The 14,464-nt window shown below is 39.6% G+C and overlaps 1 protein-coding gene across 3 annotated transcripts in view; it reads left to right on the top strand.

Annotated features, from left to right (window-relative positions):
* The window catches only part of LOC134527719 (uncharacterized), a 260,507-nt gene that overhangs the window by 95,786 nt on the left and 150,257 nt on the right, over positions 1 to 14,464 (top strand). The window contains exons 1-2 of one of the 3 annotated variants that reach the window (XM_063360634.1): positions 7,584 to 7,684; positions 7,773 to 7,933. The exons of the other annotated variants lie outside the window; for them this stretch is intronic. Coding sequence (XP_063216704.1) covers positions 7,880 to 7,933 — 54 coding nt within the window. The 5' untranslated portion in view covers positions 7,584 to 7,684; positions 7,773 to 7,879. Of the gene's footprint in view, positions 1 to 7,583; positions 7,685 to 7,772; positions 7,934 to 14,464 lie in introns of those variants that run through there. 3 annotated transcript variants of the gene reach the window in all.

The following is a 14,464-nucleotide window of genomic DNA, read 5'->3' on the forward strand; positions in this document are numbered from 1 at the left end:
ATGAACATCGCGGCCGTGGTTTGTTTCCTGTTTAGGCCTTTGGTGCAGTATTTGGCTACCATTGTAGCAGCATGAATTGTAGAATGGTGCGCCCGGAATCAAATTTGTTGGTTTGGTGGAAGTTTGCTTTTTATTACGATTTTTGCCATTATGTTGCATATCAGTTTTTCAAATATTTTTGCAATGGAGTTGAGTAGACTAATTGGGCGTCGGTTTTGTGGAAATTTTTCATCTTTCCCTGGTTTGGGAAGTGTTATTACTCTTGCGACTTTCCATGACTCTGGGAAGCTGGACGTGTCTAATATTTTGTTGTATATGGCCAGGAGGTGGAGACGTGCGTCGAACGTTAGGCCGGTTATAGCTTCGTTCGCGATCTGGTCTGGTCCTGGGGCTTTACGTTTAGGTAGTGCTTTAATGATTTTATTTAGCTTTTTTAGTGTTATTTCTTTGATGCTGGTCGTGGGTTGTTTCCTGTCTTCAAGTTTGATGATTCTTTTGGAGTTTCGTAGCTGGTCTTCATCTATTAGTGCGTGGTTCGGTTAAAATTGTCGTTCTAATAAATCAGCTATTGCATCAACCTTGTCTTGGGGTGAGTACACTAGACTCCTCTTCCCATAAATAATAGGTGTGTGAATTTAGTTTCTTTTTCCTGCCAGTCGGCATTGTAATTTTTATTGCGGTCTTGTGTTACTTCAGATATGTCTGCAGCCCATTGTTCATTTTTGTGCTGAAGAGTCTTTTGTTGTATTAGTTGGTTTAGTTGATTTACTCTGTCTGTATGCCGGAAGGCGTGTGGTCTGGTATTGCTTCCGGGTGGGGTTCCGTTCTCTGATGAGTTCGTCTATTTCTTGGTCGCTGTTTGGGCGTCTTGAAGTTTGTTTCAGTACTGTAGTTGCCTTTTTTATATTATCTTGAATAGTGTTATATATTGCTTGTATTTGTCCCACTATGTTATGAATATTTTCCTTTCTGATTTCTGATTCATTTGGGATTGTGGCAGTCTAATTGTCATAATGATTGGCAGATGATCTGAAGTAAGGTCTTGTATGACTTCCATGTCTATTATCATCTGAGTGTTTGTGATAGCATAATCTAGGATGTCGGGCAGGAAGTCATTTTGAGTGGGATAGTAAGTGGGTTCTGTAGGTGCTTTGATAATGTAGTCATAAGCTTCTGCCAGATTTTCTATTTCCTTCCCATTTTTGTTGTAAATCCTGTTTCCCCATGCTGGGGATTTACTGTTAAAGTCTCCTGCAATTACATATGATGGTGCTTGCTGTATTAGACGTTCAATTGTTTCGGTTAGGTTGCGGTTCCCTGGTGGGCTGTACAGGGATGCAATGTGGAGATCTCCATTTGGTGTAGGTAATATGAGACTAGTGGTATCTGGTTTGGCTCCTATAGGTGTATATGATATATTGTCTTTTATTATTATTGCGGTCCCTCCTCCATTATTGCCTTCCCTGCCAGTTCTGTAGGTAATGCAATTCTAAGTGTGTACCTATGCTTCTTCTGTAGATTGGTTTCTTGAAGTAGTGCTTTATCTATATCGTATTGTAACATGAAGCATGCAAATTAGTATTCTTTGTTACGAAAGCTATCGGCATTCCATATCATGATTTTAATTTCTTTAGGTGTGTTTACTGGTCTGTTTACATGATCCATGATGTATTCCTTGTTGGTGAAAGTGAGAGTAGTCTTTTTGGGGTTGACCTGTGTTCAAGGTGCGCCACTGTCCTGTGTTCTTTTCTATATTTGTTTTCAGCTTTGTTCTTCTCTGCTTTGCCTTTTGTGTCATAGTTGACCTTTTCATTTGTATCGGTGACATTGACTTTCTGTAGTGTTACTGTGTTGTCGTTCATTTTGTGTATCGTGACCTTGGTTGTCTGTCCCTCAGGCTTCTCAGTTGATATTACAGGTGTGCTCTTGGTTGATGTGTGAGTCCATTATTGGCCTCTGGTTTTTTGGTCGTGTCTTGTGATAGCAGCATTAGTTCCATTGCTATTGCATTGCTTCTTTGCAGGGTTTTTGTACATGTCTGAACCCTCTTCTTAATGGATAAAATTAATTGTATAGCCTGTTGAAACTCAGGTGTATGTACAAATTCTATACCTTCTTGGACCTGTGCCATAGTTGTGTTGTCCTGGCCGTTTATTGTTTTTGGATTCTTTCTCTGTTGCTCGCTGTTTGTATGGTGTGTTGTATCCTGCAGGTTTTCCATTTCTGTTGTATTAATTTCTGTAGGAGCTTTTACCCACCTTAGTGGTAGAGATGGAAAGTTATTTTTATCTTTTGACAAATGCATGTCCTGTCGTTGTGCTGTATTTGTTCTTTCCTCCTGAGTGGTACTTGTCAGTGACCTTAGCTCTTGTTGCTTGGCTACTCTTGTTGGTCATATGGAGGCATTGGCAGGGTGAGCACCTTTGCAGTTTGCACATGAGTATTGGCTTTCCCCTGCTTTACATTCTTTTGTGTGGTGGTTGCCAGCACACTTAACAGATTTTTATGGTTGGCTACAACAGTGGCTGTGATGACCATAAGCCTGACATTTGTAGCACTGTAGTCGTGGTTGTTTTTTTGTATTATTCTACCTTCACCCTGACTCCTTGAAGACTTGTGAGCGTTACTAATTTTTCTTTTTGTGTCGTATGAATTTCCACCTTGTATAGGGGATACAGCTGGGATGTTGCCCAATTCTTTATTTGGACAATGGAATTAATTTGAAATCCTTCTTCTTCTAGCATTTCTTGTGCCTCGTGAGCTGGAAACGAGGAATGAAGCCCTCAGAACAGCTGTGTACATGTCGGTTTTTGGCCTGTTTCATGAATATCATGTTTGTTAAGTATTTCCCTGCATTTCTCGAAGCTTTCGTGTGTAGGGCAGGCGATTTTGCCTCCCTCTTTTGTGTAGCTTAGTTGTGTTTCTTTGTCCTGTAATGATATTACTTTGGCATGGTGCTTGAAGAGTGCCAATGATGTCACAATGAGTGGAGGTGGTCGCCGTGGTTTTGGTAGTGGTGCCTCTTCTTCCCCTGCTACTATGAGATCTGTGACAGTTTTTATAGGTGGTGTGGCTTTGCTATCCAATTTTTTGTTATTTCCGATTAGAGGGCTGTGTTTCCGTTTTTGTGCTTCTGATTACCCCTGCCTGAGGTTCCTGGCTACCTGTGTTACCAAGTAAGTTGTGTCGCCTGCACCACTCCAGGGGCCCTCAGAGTGCACAGGGGCTATTCCCGCAGAGGGCGTAGCACCCGGAGTGGTGCCCAGCTCAGAATGTTCTATGTCTGTCTTAGCACTGCCTATCATTTTCTGTTTCCTGTTTCGCCCAGCCACTGACCACTCAGAGGCTATGTCAAGGGGACCTGGCCCCGACTGAGTTTCCACAGGTGTTGTAGCTGCCTCCTTCGTTAACACAGCAAGGTTTCCAGGAGGAGTGGAATTTGCCGCAGAATTTATTTGTTTATCCTTTGTTAGGGGGCGTGGGCCATTTTTTGCTACTTGCTGTGCTTCTTCCTTTCCTTGCCGTTGTTGCTGCTGATTGCTTTCCGCCGTGTGTTGTTGAAGTGACTTGCTGCTTGCATTCCTGTTCCGAACAGATTTTTCTACAGATTTTCTCGCTGTCATGGTTAGTGCCTTTTTGTTTCCTGTCAGTTTTTTTCATTTTTCCTGTACGATCGAATATACCTGGGACATATCCTATGTGTCCTCTGTGAGGCAAACTCGTTGTTGATTTTGCCTTTGTTACTCCCTGCTTGGCAGGGAGTATCCTGTATTGACTGTTTTTCCGATTTTCCACTTCCTTTAATTTTTCTTCTTAATCTGCATCCACTTTTCTCTTCTGGCTTCCTTTCTTCTCTCTCCCCTTCTTCGCTTCACTTCTTCTCTTCACCTTTCTCCCCTTTTCAATCCACGACCTCTTCCTTGCTGCTCCGAGTCGCGACTTTCCCTGAGATGGGTCATTTTTTTTTCTTCATTTTTTCATTTTTTTGTTTGCATGAACCTCCGAACAAGTGCTCTGTTGAGTACTGTCCGAAGGCCCTTTGCAGGTTGCTTTGGAGTACCTGATCCAAGGGACCTTTACCTCCTGCCTATGGGATTGCTAATATAATATTTGATTGATTGATTTATCTGCTTTTGGTTTATTAATCTTGGCCCCAGCTGTGACAGCAGTGCGACATCCACATGATACTAGGAGCTTATTCTACGTTTATGTCAGATTTGCTTCTACCGACATTTTTGGTATGTGTTTCGCTGCCTATTTATATAGTACTAACCTAATTTAATTTATATGCTAACATTTACTCCTGCCCCCTCCCAGATGATTCGTCTGGAAGGGTTGCCCTACTGGACTCTAAGCATCTTTTATATTATTTTTAAAGGTGTTTTATTATTTTTTTCTCTATATATATTCATTTCTACTTACAATTTCTAATTACATAATCAATTTATATTTCTCTATTCACTATGCTTTGTAGGGGGGTTGCTGCTTTTCCTAATTTTGTGGAATGCTATGGGTATATACCCAGTTTGAGTGCCTGCTAACCTGTGATGCTTGTTCCTATTGCTAATGTCTAGGTGCCCTTATTGACCTGGTGGCTTTCTCCCATTTTCAGGGTTCCTGACAGGCCCCTCCGGCTAGCGTGGCGCTCGAGGGTGATTCTCACCACCGGCCCTGGCCCTGCCGGGCAGTCCCCTACTTGAGTTCTTTCCTCCCGGTCGTCCTTGTGTGGTGTTTGTGTATTATGCTTTAAGTGTTTTCTGGTCTTTTGCACTGTATGTCCCTAACTTCCGCACGACAGGGTTGCTGTGGCCTTGTGTAGAAAGCTTTATTTTTTTTCTATGATTTGCTCAATTTTTTCCACTTTTGTTCTTTCGTGAAGTTCTGTTGTTTGAATGTCTCTCTTGAAGTTGTAAATTGTTTTCAAGATGCTGTTTTGTGTGGTTTGCAGTGGTCTTCTGTGTTGTTTTGCTGCTTTTCCCCACAGTTCCGAACCATAGAGCATTGCTGATCTTATTAAATTTTTGTATAGTGTTGTTTTTGTATCTTTTCTTAGGTAGTTCGATTTTAGTAGAGGGTACAGTCGTAGCATTCTTCCTTTTGCTGTTTGTGCTGCTTTCTGTAGATGCGCCTTCCATGTTTCTTTTTTGTCCAGAGTGATTCCTAGGTATTTCATTTCGTTCACTTGTGGAACTGTTTGTCTAAAAAGTTTTATCTCCTTGTCATCTGTCCTCCTTTTGCGTTTGCAAATCATTAGTGAACTTTTTGTAGGGTTTATCTGTATCGCCCATCTGTTGCAGTAGTTCTCTAGCTTTCTTAAGGTGTCTTTGGAGGAGCATTTTTGCAAATCTGATATTTCTGTCCTTTGAGTATATTGCTGTGTCGTCTGCATATACTGTCATGTTAGTGGCACTGTCTTTTGGTATATCTCTTGTATATAAGGCATAGAGCAGGGGGGACAGTGCTCCTCCTTGTGGGACTCCTGCTTGGATGGGTCTGGCTGTTGAGGTCTTCCCGTCAAGGCTTACTTTGAATGTTCGGTTTGTTAGATAGCTCTGTATTAATTTCCAGTAGCATTTTGGGATTTCTGCCTCTATTAGTTTTTGTTTGAGGTATATATGGTGGACTTTGTCAAATGGTTTTTCTATATCAAGAAATATGACTGCTGATGTCTTTTTCCGATTTAATCCTTTTATTATATATTTCGCCACTTTTGTGGCTGCATGAATTGTTGAGTGATACTTCCTGAATCCGAATTGTTGGTTTGGGAGGAGCTTCTTGGTTTGTACTACTTTCCTCAGTCTTTTGATTATTACTTTTTCGAAAACTTTGGCTAGGGTATTTAAGAAGCTGATTGGTCTCCTGTTTTGAGGGAATTTTGCATCTTTTCCTGGTTTTGGTATTGTGATGACTCTTGCTTCTTTCCATTGTTCTGGAAATTTTCCTGTTTTTAGGATTTGATTGTATATCGCAAGGAGGTGTTGAAGGGCATTTAGTGGTAGTTTCTTGATAGCTTCGTTTGGTATCTTGTCTGGCCCTGTTGCTTTTCTGTTTGGTAGTGTTTTTATTATTTTTAGCAGTTCCCTTAAGGAGATTTCTTCAACTTCTTCTGTTGCTTGTTTATTTCCCTCTTGAATTTTTCTCCTAGCTGCTTGCAGATGTTCTTCTTCTATTAGGTAGTGGTTGGGCTGGAATTGCTTCTCTAGTATGTCTGCTATAGCATCGGCTTTTTGTTGTGCTGCGTAACATAGTCCTACTTCTCCATGAATTATTGGTGTATGCATTTTTATGCGCTTTCCGGCCAACTTGCAGTTCAACTTACATATTGCATTTCTGTCCTGCGCGATTTCCTTTACCATTTTGTTCCAGTTTTCGTTTTTTAGTTTATTTCTAGGTTGAGGTCGTGTAGTCTCTGGCTTGTGGCTAGGTGTTGAAACGCTTGGTGTAGCCTTCTTGTATTGTTTCTTTTCTTAATAAGTGTGTCCAGTTCTTTATTGTGCTCATAATTTTACCTTCCTGGTTTTATAAACTTTGTTGCTTCCTTGATGTGATCTTGAATAGTGTTTGTAAGTATCTTTATTTCTGTTTCTATTTCTTCAATGGTTTCTGTGAGCTGCAGGGTAATTTTGTATTGCTTCCTTGAAATTGTCCTAATTTATTCTTGATATTCTAGTTTCTCTTTTTTCCGATTTAATGTGGATGTTGACATGTGCTATGATTGGGAGATGATCCGAGCTTAGCTCATGTACTACTTTGATGTTTGACAGCATTTCTGTGTTTGTTATGAATATATCCAGAATATCTGGTTTTCTTCCTCTTTGTCTTGGGTAGAAGGTGGGATTTTCTGGAGTCTTGATTGTAAAGTTGTATGCGTCTGCTATATGTTCCAAAGTCTTGCCATTTTGATTATATGTCGAGCTTCCCCAGCTTGGCGACTTGCTGTTTAGGTCTCCTCCCATGATGTTATTTGGTGCCAATTTTATGTTGTGCTCTATAGCATCAATCATTGATTTGTTTAGTGGTGGGCTGTATATGGCAGTGATGCTAATGTCTCCCTGCTCTGTGGGCATTATGATGGTGGTGTTGTCGGTTTTGTTGCCAGTTGGGCCGTGCCTTATTCCTTCTTTTTGTGCCGTTGTGCACTTGTTGTGTGGGCATGCGCCCATTATTGCTTATATATGTTGTTTAAAAATGCAAACTGGGAGGCTACTTTTTTTATTATATCGCTTTGCAATACCTAATTGTTTTTAACTTTTTGATTATTTTAAGTATAATGAAATTATTATTATCTTAAGTATCAATTTGTAAGAAATAATTGTTTTTGTATAAAAATCATTTTTTTTGTTAAAATATATTTATGTCTTTGTTAAGCTTTTTGGATTTAAAAGAAAAACATATGGACTTCAAAAGACTTTAAACATCGTAAATTAATTTTTCCTTTTGTTTATATTAATATTGTGGTTAAGATTAATTATTGAGTTATTGCACTTAAGTGCAGGAAAGTGTAACATTTTAACTTTCTCATCTCTACGTATTGTCATATCTATGGTCATCTTCCTATTGAAAAGGAAAAGGTAATACTTTCCTTTCTGTTTTTGTCAGCCATGATGTAGACTTCAAAATTTTTGTGCTCATCAAGTATCCATCGACATCCATGTCGAAAGTTGTGTATTTACTACCGCATTAGGTGAGTTTTACTGCCTTTTCCCCGGGAATCATGGTTTTATAATTATTTATGGGATAGTTTTATTTTTTGTTGTTAAAAACTTGTTTAGTGGTCCGGGTGTTGGCGACCTCTCGCTGCCCCATGCCTGAGGCGTGATCCATAAGCTTCGCCCATAACATCTGGGCACCCCAGGGCTTGTCCCGTGGTTCTACGGCGATGGGAGCCGCCAACAAAATCCCAGTACGACTAAATCCTAAGCATGCAGCATGGGTAGTTAACCTGTTTCGGCCACGCGTATCTTCTTGCAATTTCATCGACTATTACATCAAACTACCCCTTTGGCATCGAAATCAACATTTAATTAATGATAATATTTTAATACTTTCTGTATCTTAAATTTACGTTAATTATTTTGATAATGTAACTAAGTAATAATTGTGTAAGGGGTCCCATTTTTGTTTTGACTGTACGAATACTCAACTAATACTCTTTTATTATCTTGTTTAAATAAATATGTTTTGTTATGGCTGACCCGATATCAGTGTGTATTTTATGTTGCAATTACCTAACCTTTTTATTTAATTTCTTATTTATATAAATTCTTAACAGGTTATCAACTTTTGTTCGGTAGTTTTCCCAGTCGGCATATTTCCTCTCTACTTGTTATTTATTTGAATACAACAAAGTGCCGTGCCATTGAGCCTAAGGTCCTGGAGTCTTCCGTCGTGATTTAACTTGTTGAGGTTTGGTAAACCGAACCAAGAGTAAATTAATGGCTCATTTTATAAATATGGCTGTACCTCCTCCGACTACTTTTGCTTCAATATTGTCCTTGACTGTTGGTGGTCTGTTTGTTCTGTATATAATGTAGTCTGACAAGTAATATCTGTCTTTATCCTGAAGTTTTGTTTCTGTTATGAGTGCTATGTCTATGCTTTCTTTATACATTAGTGTGGCGAATTGGTATTGTTTGTTTTTTAGCCCATTTGCATTCCATAAAAGAATTTTTAGACTTTTGTTTTCTTCTTTGTTGTTTATATCTGCCATATTTTCTTGCCCTTGTTTTCTCCTACTTGTGTTTTGTGTGAGTGCTGCTCTGAGTTTTCATTTTCTACGTCGATGAATTCTTCTTCGTCATCTGAGTTTTCATTGTGGTATTTGTCTGCTTCTTTCTCCATTTGGTCTGCTTCTGGTTATTTGTCTGCTTCTTTCTCCATTTGGTCTGCTTCTGGTTATTTGTCTGCTTCTTTCTCCATTTGGTCTGCTTCTGGTTATTTGTCTGCTGGCTTGCTTATATCTTCTGTCGAATTAGTTGTATGAGTTCCTGTAGAATAATTATTGTTTTTTCTTCTGTAGTATTGCATTGTTTGGTTTTTTCCTTGATCTGGAGTAATATATTTACCGCAGCCTTGAATTCTGGGGTTTGAATGAAGTTTATTGCTTCTTGTGTTTTCCTTAGGTCGTTGTCTGCTTTATGTGTGGCTTCAATCGGTGTTTTACTCAGTGATTGGTTATTTTGGGTAGTTGCTTCTTGTGCCCAGGTTAGTTTGAGGTCCGGAAAGTTTTGAATATTGTTGCTGCTTAGTATTTGTTTCTGTTGTGGCTGTTTTGTCCTTTCCTCTGCAGTGCTGAAAATTTTTGCTCTTATTCTCTCTTGTTCGGCTTGTTTTATTGGGCATTGTGGATCATTGGCTCTGTGTTTCCTCTTGCAGTTTGCACATTGGAGTTCGGTGTTCGTACAGTCTTTGGCTCTGTGTGGTTGTGCACACTTACAGCATTTCTCTTCTATGTGACAGCAGCTGCTGTGGTGTCCGAAGGCCTGGCATTTATAGCACTGAAGTGCTTTTAGTGGTTTCTGGTATTTTTCTACTTTTACTGCAAATCCTTGTAGTCTAGTGATTTCGTGTAGTTTCTCTTTTTCTTGTATAGCGGCATGGGTACCCTATTTTCAGTGTCTTGAAGTCTTTTTGTCATTTGTGTAATGTTGATTACTTGTATTCCTTCGTCTTGCAGCATTTCTTGAAATTCTTCAGCTGTTATTGTATGATGTAGCCCTCTCAAGACTACAGTGTGTGTTTCTGACTTATTCCTGCATGTGAAGCAGTGGATTTTCAGGGATTTCATTGTAGCGATGGATTTAACATGGTCTTCCTTGGTGTCGCATATGATTTTTCCTCCATCCTTGGTAAAAATAAGCTTGATGTTTGTGTTTTGTCCTATTTGATTTGCTATTTGCTTGAATTGTATGTTTGTCACTATTATTGGTGGTGGTCTTTTTTTGTGCTGCTGATTTCCGCCTGCAACTTGTAGAATGCCTTCCACCTCCTGTCTCTTGTTCGTTTTATCAGTAAGGGGGCTGGCTTTCCTTTTATTTGATTCTGCGGTTTCCTGCCATGCGGTTGCTAAGGGTGTGAAGAATTTAGAGTTCCCTTTTTCAGAATGTGTGTGTGCTTTAGTTTTGTTTGACTTACTTAATTGTGTGCCTGCGCCACTCCAGGAGCCCACCGGGTGCACAGGGGCTAGTCCCTCATAGGGCAAATCCCCTGGAGTGAGGCCCTCGACAGCCTGATCTGCAGCTGTCAGGGCACGACCTGCACTGTGTTCCGTACTGGCAACTGCCGCTGACCTCTGGGAAGCTAGGCCGTGGGGGACTGTCCCCGGCAGTGAACCAGCCGGGATGTCCGATGATTTTCCAGCCCCCTTTGTTAACACCGCAAGGTTTCCCAGGGGCTGGATTGTTTCTTCCATGTTGACATTCTGGTGTTGCTGGCTCTGGTGCTGCTCGCTCTGGTGCTGCTCGCTCTGGTGCTGCTGGCTCTTCTTCTTTTGCTGGCTCTTCTTCTTTTGCTGGCTCTTCTTCTTTTGCTGGCTCTTCTTCTTTTGCTGGCTCTTCTTCTTTTGCTGCTGCTGGTTCTTCTGCATATCGTTGCTGCTTTTGTCCAACTTGTTACCTCTCTTGCCAGGAGCAAGTGCTCCCTCCCCTGCCGGGGAGGCTACTGGTAGCTGGTTTTTTTTTGTTTTTTTTCCCCTAACATAACTAATTACTAAGTGTGTTTGGGAGGGGTCTGGGTAGGGAAGACTAAGTGCGTCTCAGGACGAAGCCTATACGCTCTAGGCATGCAGGTTATGAACCATGCAGGAGAGGGGGATTGGCCAGCCATGGAAAAGTTTTAGCCATGACTTACTCCCCTCACTAACTATTCTAAGTTAAAACTAGATAAGTTGGGCCCAGGTAAAACCTGCATAGACACAGGGAAAACCCTGGGCACTGACATGCGGGATGCAAAATTTCATGCATCAATTACAAGCAGGTTGGTTACAGGAAACAGAAGGATGGTTCTGGAAGAAGAGTTGGACTGAGTAGAAATAGACCAACAGCTAGGGCAACTTTATTTACCCCACGTTTACCATAAACTTGAGTCGGGTTTTAAGAATAACCATAACCTACAGTCTTCAGAAAGGTATTTCTTAAGGTTGGCGAGTGGTGGGGGTATGAGTAATGTCGTCATCAATATGGCTGCCGCACCAACTTGTGGCACTATACTTAAATAAACGTATCTCCGCAAGGAAACGTCGTAGAGCTTTGTTCTTTTTTTATTATTGCTCATAATGAATTAAAGAATGTTTTGTGTAATGTCAATTTATTTCGTAAGGTTAATAGTTTTCGTGATATTTAGTCTGAAACTAACATTTTTCCTTCTTTTTGGTTTTCTAGCGAATGTTTAAAGCCCAGCAACTCTTAAACCGTTAAGAATATAAAAAAAATGTCAAAATAAAAAGTTTGCTTAGATTTTGAGGTATTTGAAAATGTCTAGAAACATGGGCTTTGGATGCATTGTAAGATAGTAAATGGCGGTTATTGTTTAACTCTTGAAGACACTAACTGCACGACTAACCCGCTGTGGCATGAATCTTGATAGTTACAGACTGTCCTCTCTGATGAATTGGTATGAATTTTTATTGTATTATAATCACAAACAAAGACGAAATAACAAACAAATTTAAAAAAAATTTGTATGCATATTTTGTCTGTTGTATTGTATGTGTCTTCACATTAGTAGATACCTATGCAGCTAAAAAAAATCATTTTCAAGTTACTGTAATGTAATATTTATCTGTTAATGCTAAATCTTGTAATATACATAAAATAAGATATAAAATGCACTGTACATAAACCATTAAAAATTAGCACTCGCATTCTTGCTTAAGCAGATGTTTTTATCTGCTGACCTTATTACTCATCATCGGAGTCTGTATCACTATCACTGCTTCTTAAAGCAACTTCATCCTCACTTAAGAAGTATCGTCATTTTCAGGCGGAGTAATATCAGGTGACATTGGCCCTTCATACCACTTAACTCGGTATTTTCCGTTTTCTAAGCTCCATCCATGACAGGTAGGATCAATGTTTTCCAAATGGTTACGGAGGTGGGCATGTTTCCACATCCAGGCTACAGCATTGCTACGCTTTACTTTTTGTTCTAAAGCAGCTTTTGAGGGAGGAAGAAGAGTAGGATCAACAGGCCTAAGTTTTGACAAAGGTTTACTTGTTAGCAGAGGAGACGTTTTTGTTTTGAAAATATGGTATCTCACTTCTGTTACTGAGACGTACGAAGGATGGCCATACATATTACACACAAATGTCTCTAAACCATTCCGCAATGATTCATCCACCAAGATGGATTCTCCTAATTTAGCCAGAGTTTTTTGGTGAGCAATGCTTTTTGTAAGAATGTTAAATGGTTTGATTTTACCTTGTCTGGTAAAAGCAGCAGTGTAATCTGAGCCAGTGATGGCATTAAATCCTGGCAGGCTGTCAGCTATTTGTGTTCCTAGTTCTCTTGCTATTTTTGAGACATTAATATATCTTCTAGAGTTGTTTGAAGATACACCACATTCTAGCCATAGTTGTGCATTATTTAAGTTTTTTTTGGTGATATATCATTAACACTAAAATATCTGAATCGTTAGCTCGCACCAAAACATTTTTCGCTTCGTCATGTTGAATCATGTGTGTAATATGCCAAATTATTCTCGTATCCGCTTCACTGTGTAGGCAGGCTAGTTCTTTCACCTCATTTACATTCATTTTGTCGCCTATACACGAGTACTTGTAACATGTCTGTTTTACACCAACATACAGCGTTTTATCGCCTAGCAAGTGGCAATATTTGGAAGATCTCCATTCTTTGTATAAAAACTTTGTTAAAGATGTCTTGAAGGTCTCATTTCGTAGAGCTACTGAAGACTTTTTTGGAGTTTTTTGTTCCGGTCCAGACACATTGTTTTAGCACTACGAATGTCATGTGCTGTATCCTTAATAGTTAGAGTACCATAGACGTCAAACACTAAGTGAATTTCTCTAGCTTCTCCATTACAGATTAATCCCAGAATGTTTTTGGCAAGACCTCCATAGGTATCCGGGAATTGAATTATGTGCAGGATGAACATAGCATCATAGACTATTGCTTCAACAGTAGATGGAGTGGATGTGATATCTTCTTTTTGTAGCTCTTCCAACTTATGCATTAGTTTTGATTTGCATGTTTTATTCATGGAGCCATCCAGTTGTCCAAGAGCTAGGGGAACTGGCGTAAGAGGATAAGCCATAACACCCTTCATGTCAAACTTCTGTTCAGATGCGACATTGAGAAGTCTTGCAAAAAGATCACGGGTGCATTTTACGATATTGAGTTTTTTATCTGACCCATGCATTGTTTTAGAATCACACATAGAAGCACAGTTCGTAACAAGTTTTCTTGGTATTGGAAGTTCAATATTTCGCGGATCACTGACATACAACATCTTAAATTTTTCAAATGCCTCTGTGCCTTTGAAGTATGCACGTAGGAGATCTTTGCTTACATTATCGTCCACAACATATCCATTGGCTATATTTGTAAAAGGTGTTTCTCTGTCCATTTCTTCAAAAGGATCTGAAAAGCTTTTGAGTGAAGATATTACACCATTAACATCTGTGTTGTCTTTTTTGATACTATTCTCTTGAAGGTCTTGTTTAGTGTCTGGTTTCCTAGATACGCCACTGGCTTCCAACAAACTTGTAACTATTTTGCTTCTCGATGATCTAGTTTTCATCCACCTTTTCCTGGCTGAATCAGAGTTGGCAAACGCTGTAATACCAGTAAGTCTTGATGCAGCATCAGCATTCACTATTTGTTCTAGAGCCATGTCGACTGGAACTCTAGAAAAAGAGGCTTGAGAACGTTTTATAGACAAACCACCTTGAGAAAGAGCTTGTTTTGCACCTGGGCACACTGAATCAATATTTTACAAGTTGAGAAGGTAAACAGTCATCCAGCGAGCATAGTTAAGTCTACTGCAAGCAAAAAATATTGGAGTTATTTTCTGTATAGCATCTATGTACATGTTCATGTAGTTCGTTCTGTAAGCTCTACTGAAGTACTTATAGATCTCCACAAGATCTATGTATAGCATGTAGAATTGAGCAGTTTTGCCATGAAGTCCAGTTAGAGTTCTTTCTGCGAACTCAATGTAATCTTCGTACAGTTTCGTAATTTTTGGATTCTCCACAAGCTTAGCAAGCGAATTTGGCGACAATTCGGTATTAATATCTGTCACTAGTTTTCTGACCTTCACAGCAAAGCATTCATCTCCATATTGCTTTAGAAATGATTGAAAGTGACACCTTTCTAGAGCAAGTGACAAAACAATATGAATTATTTTGCACCTATTAAAATGTTTCCCCTTCAAGAAATCCGTAAGTGAACCACTAGCTAATATGTCACTCTCAACCAGGACTTGTTCGATACCTGAGCCTTC

This window comes from Bacillus rossius, chromosome 1 (assembly GCF_032445375.1).
Source record: "Bacillus rossius redtenbacheri isolate Brsri chromosome 1, Brsri_v3, whole genome shotgun sequence".
In the NCBI taxonomy this organism is placed as follows: domain Eukaryota; kingdom Metazoa; phylum Arthropoda; class Insecta; order Phasmatodea; family Bacillidae; genus Bacillus; species Bacillus rossius.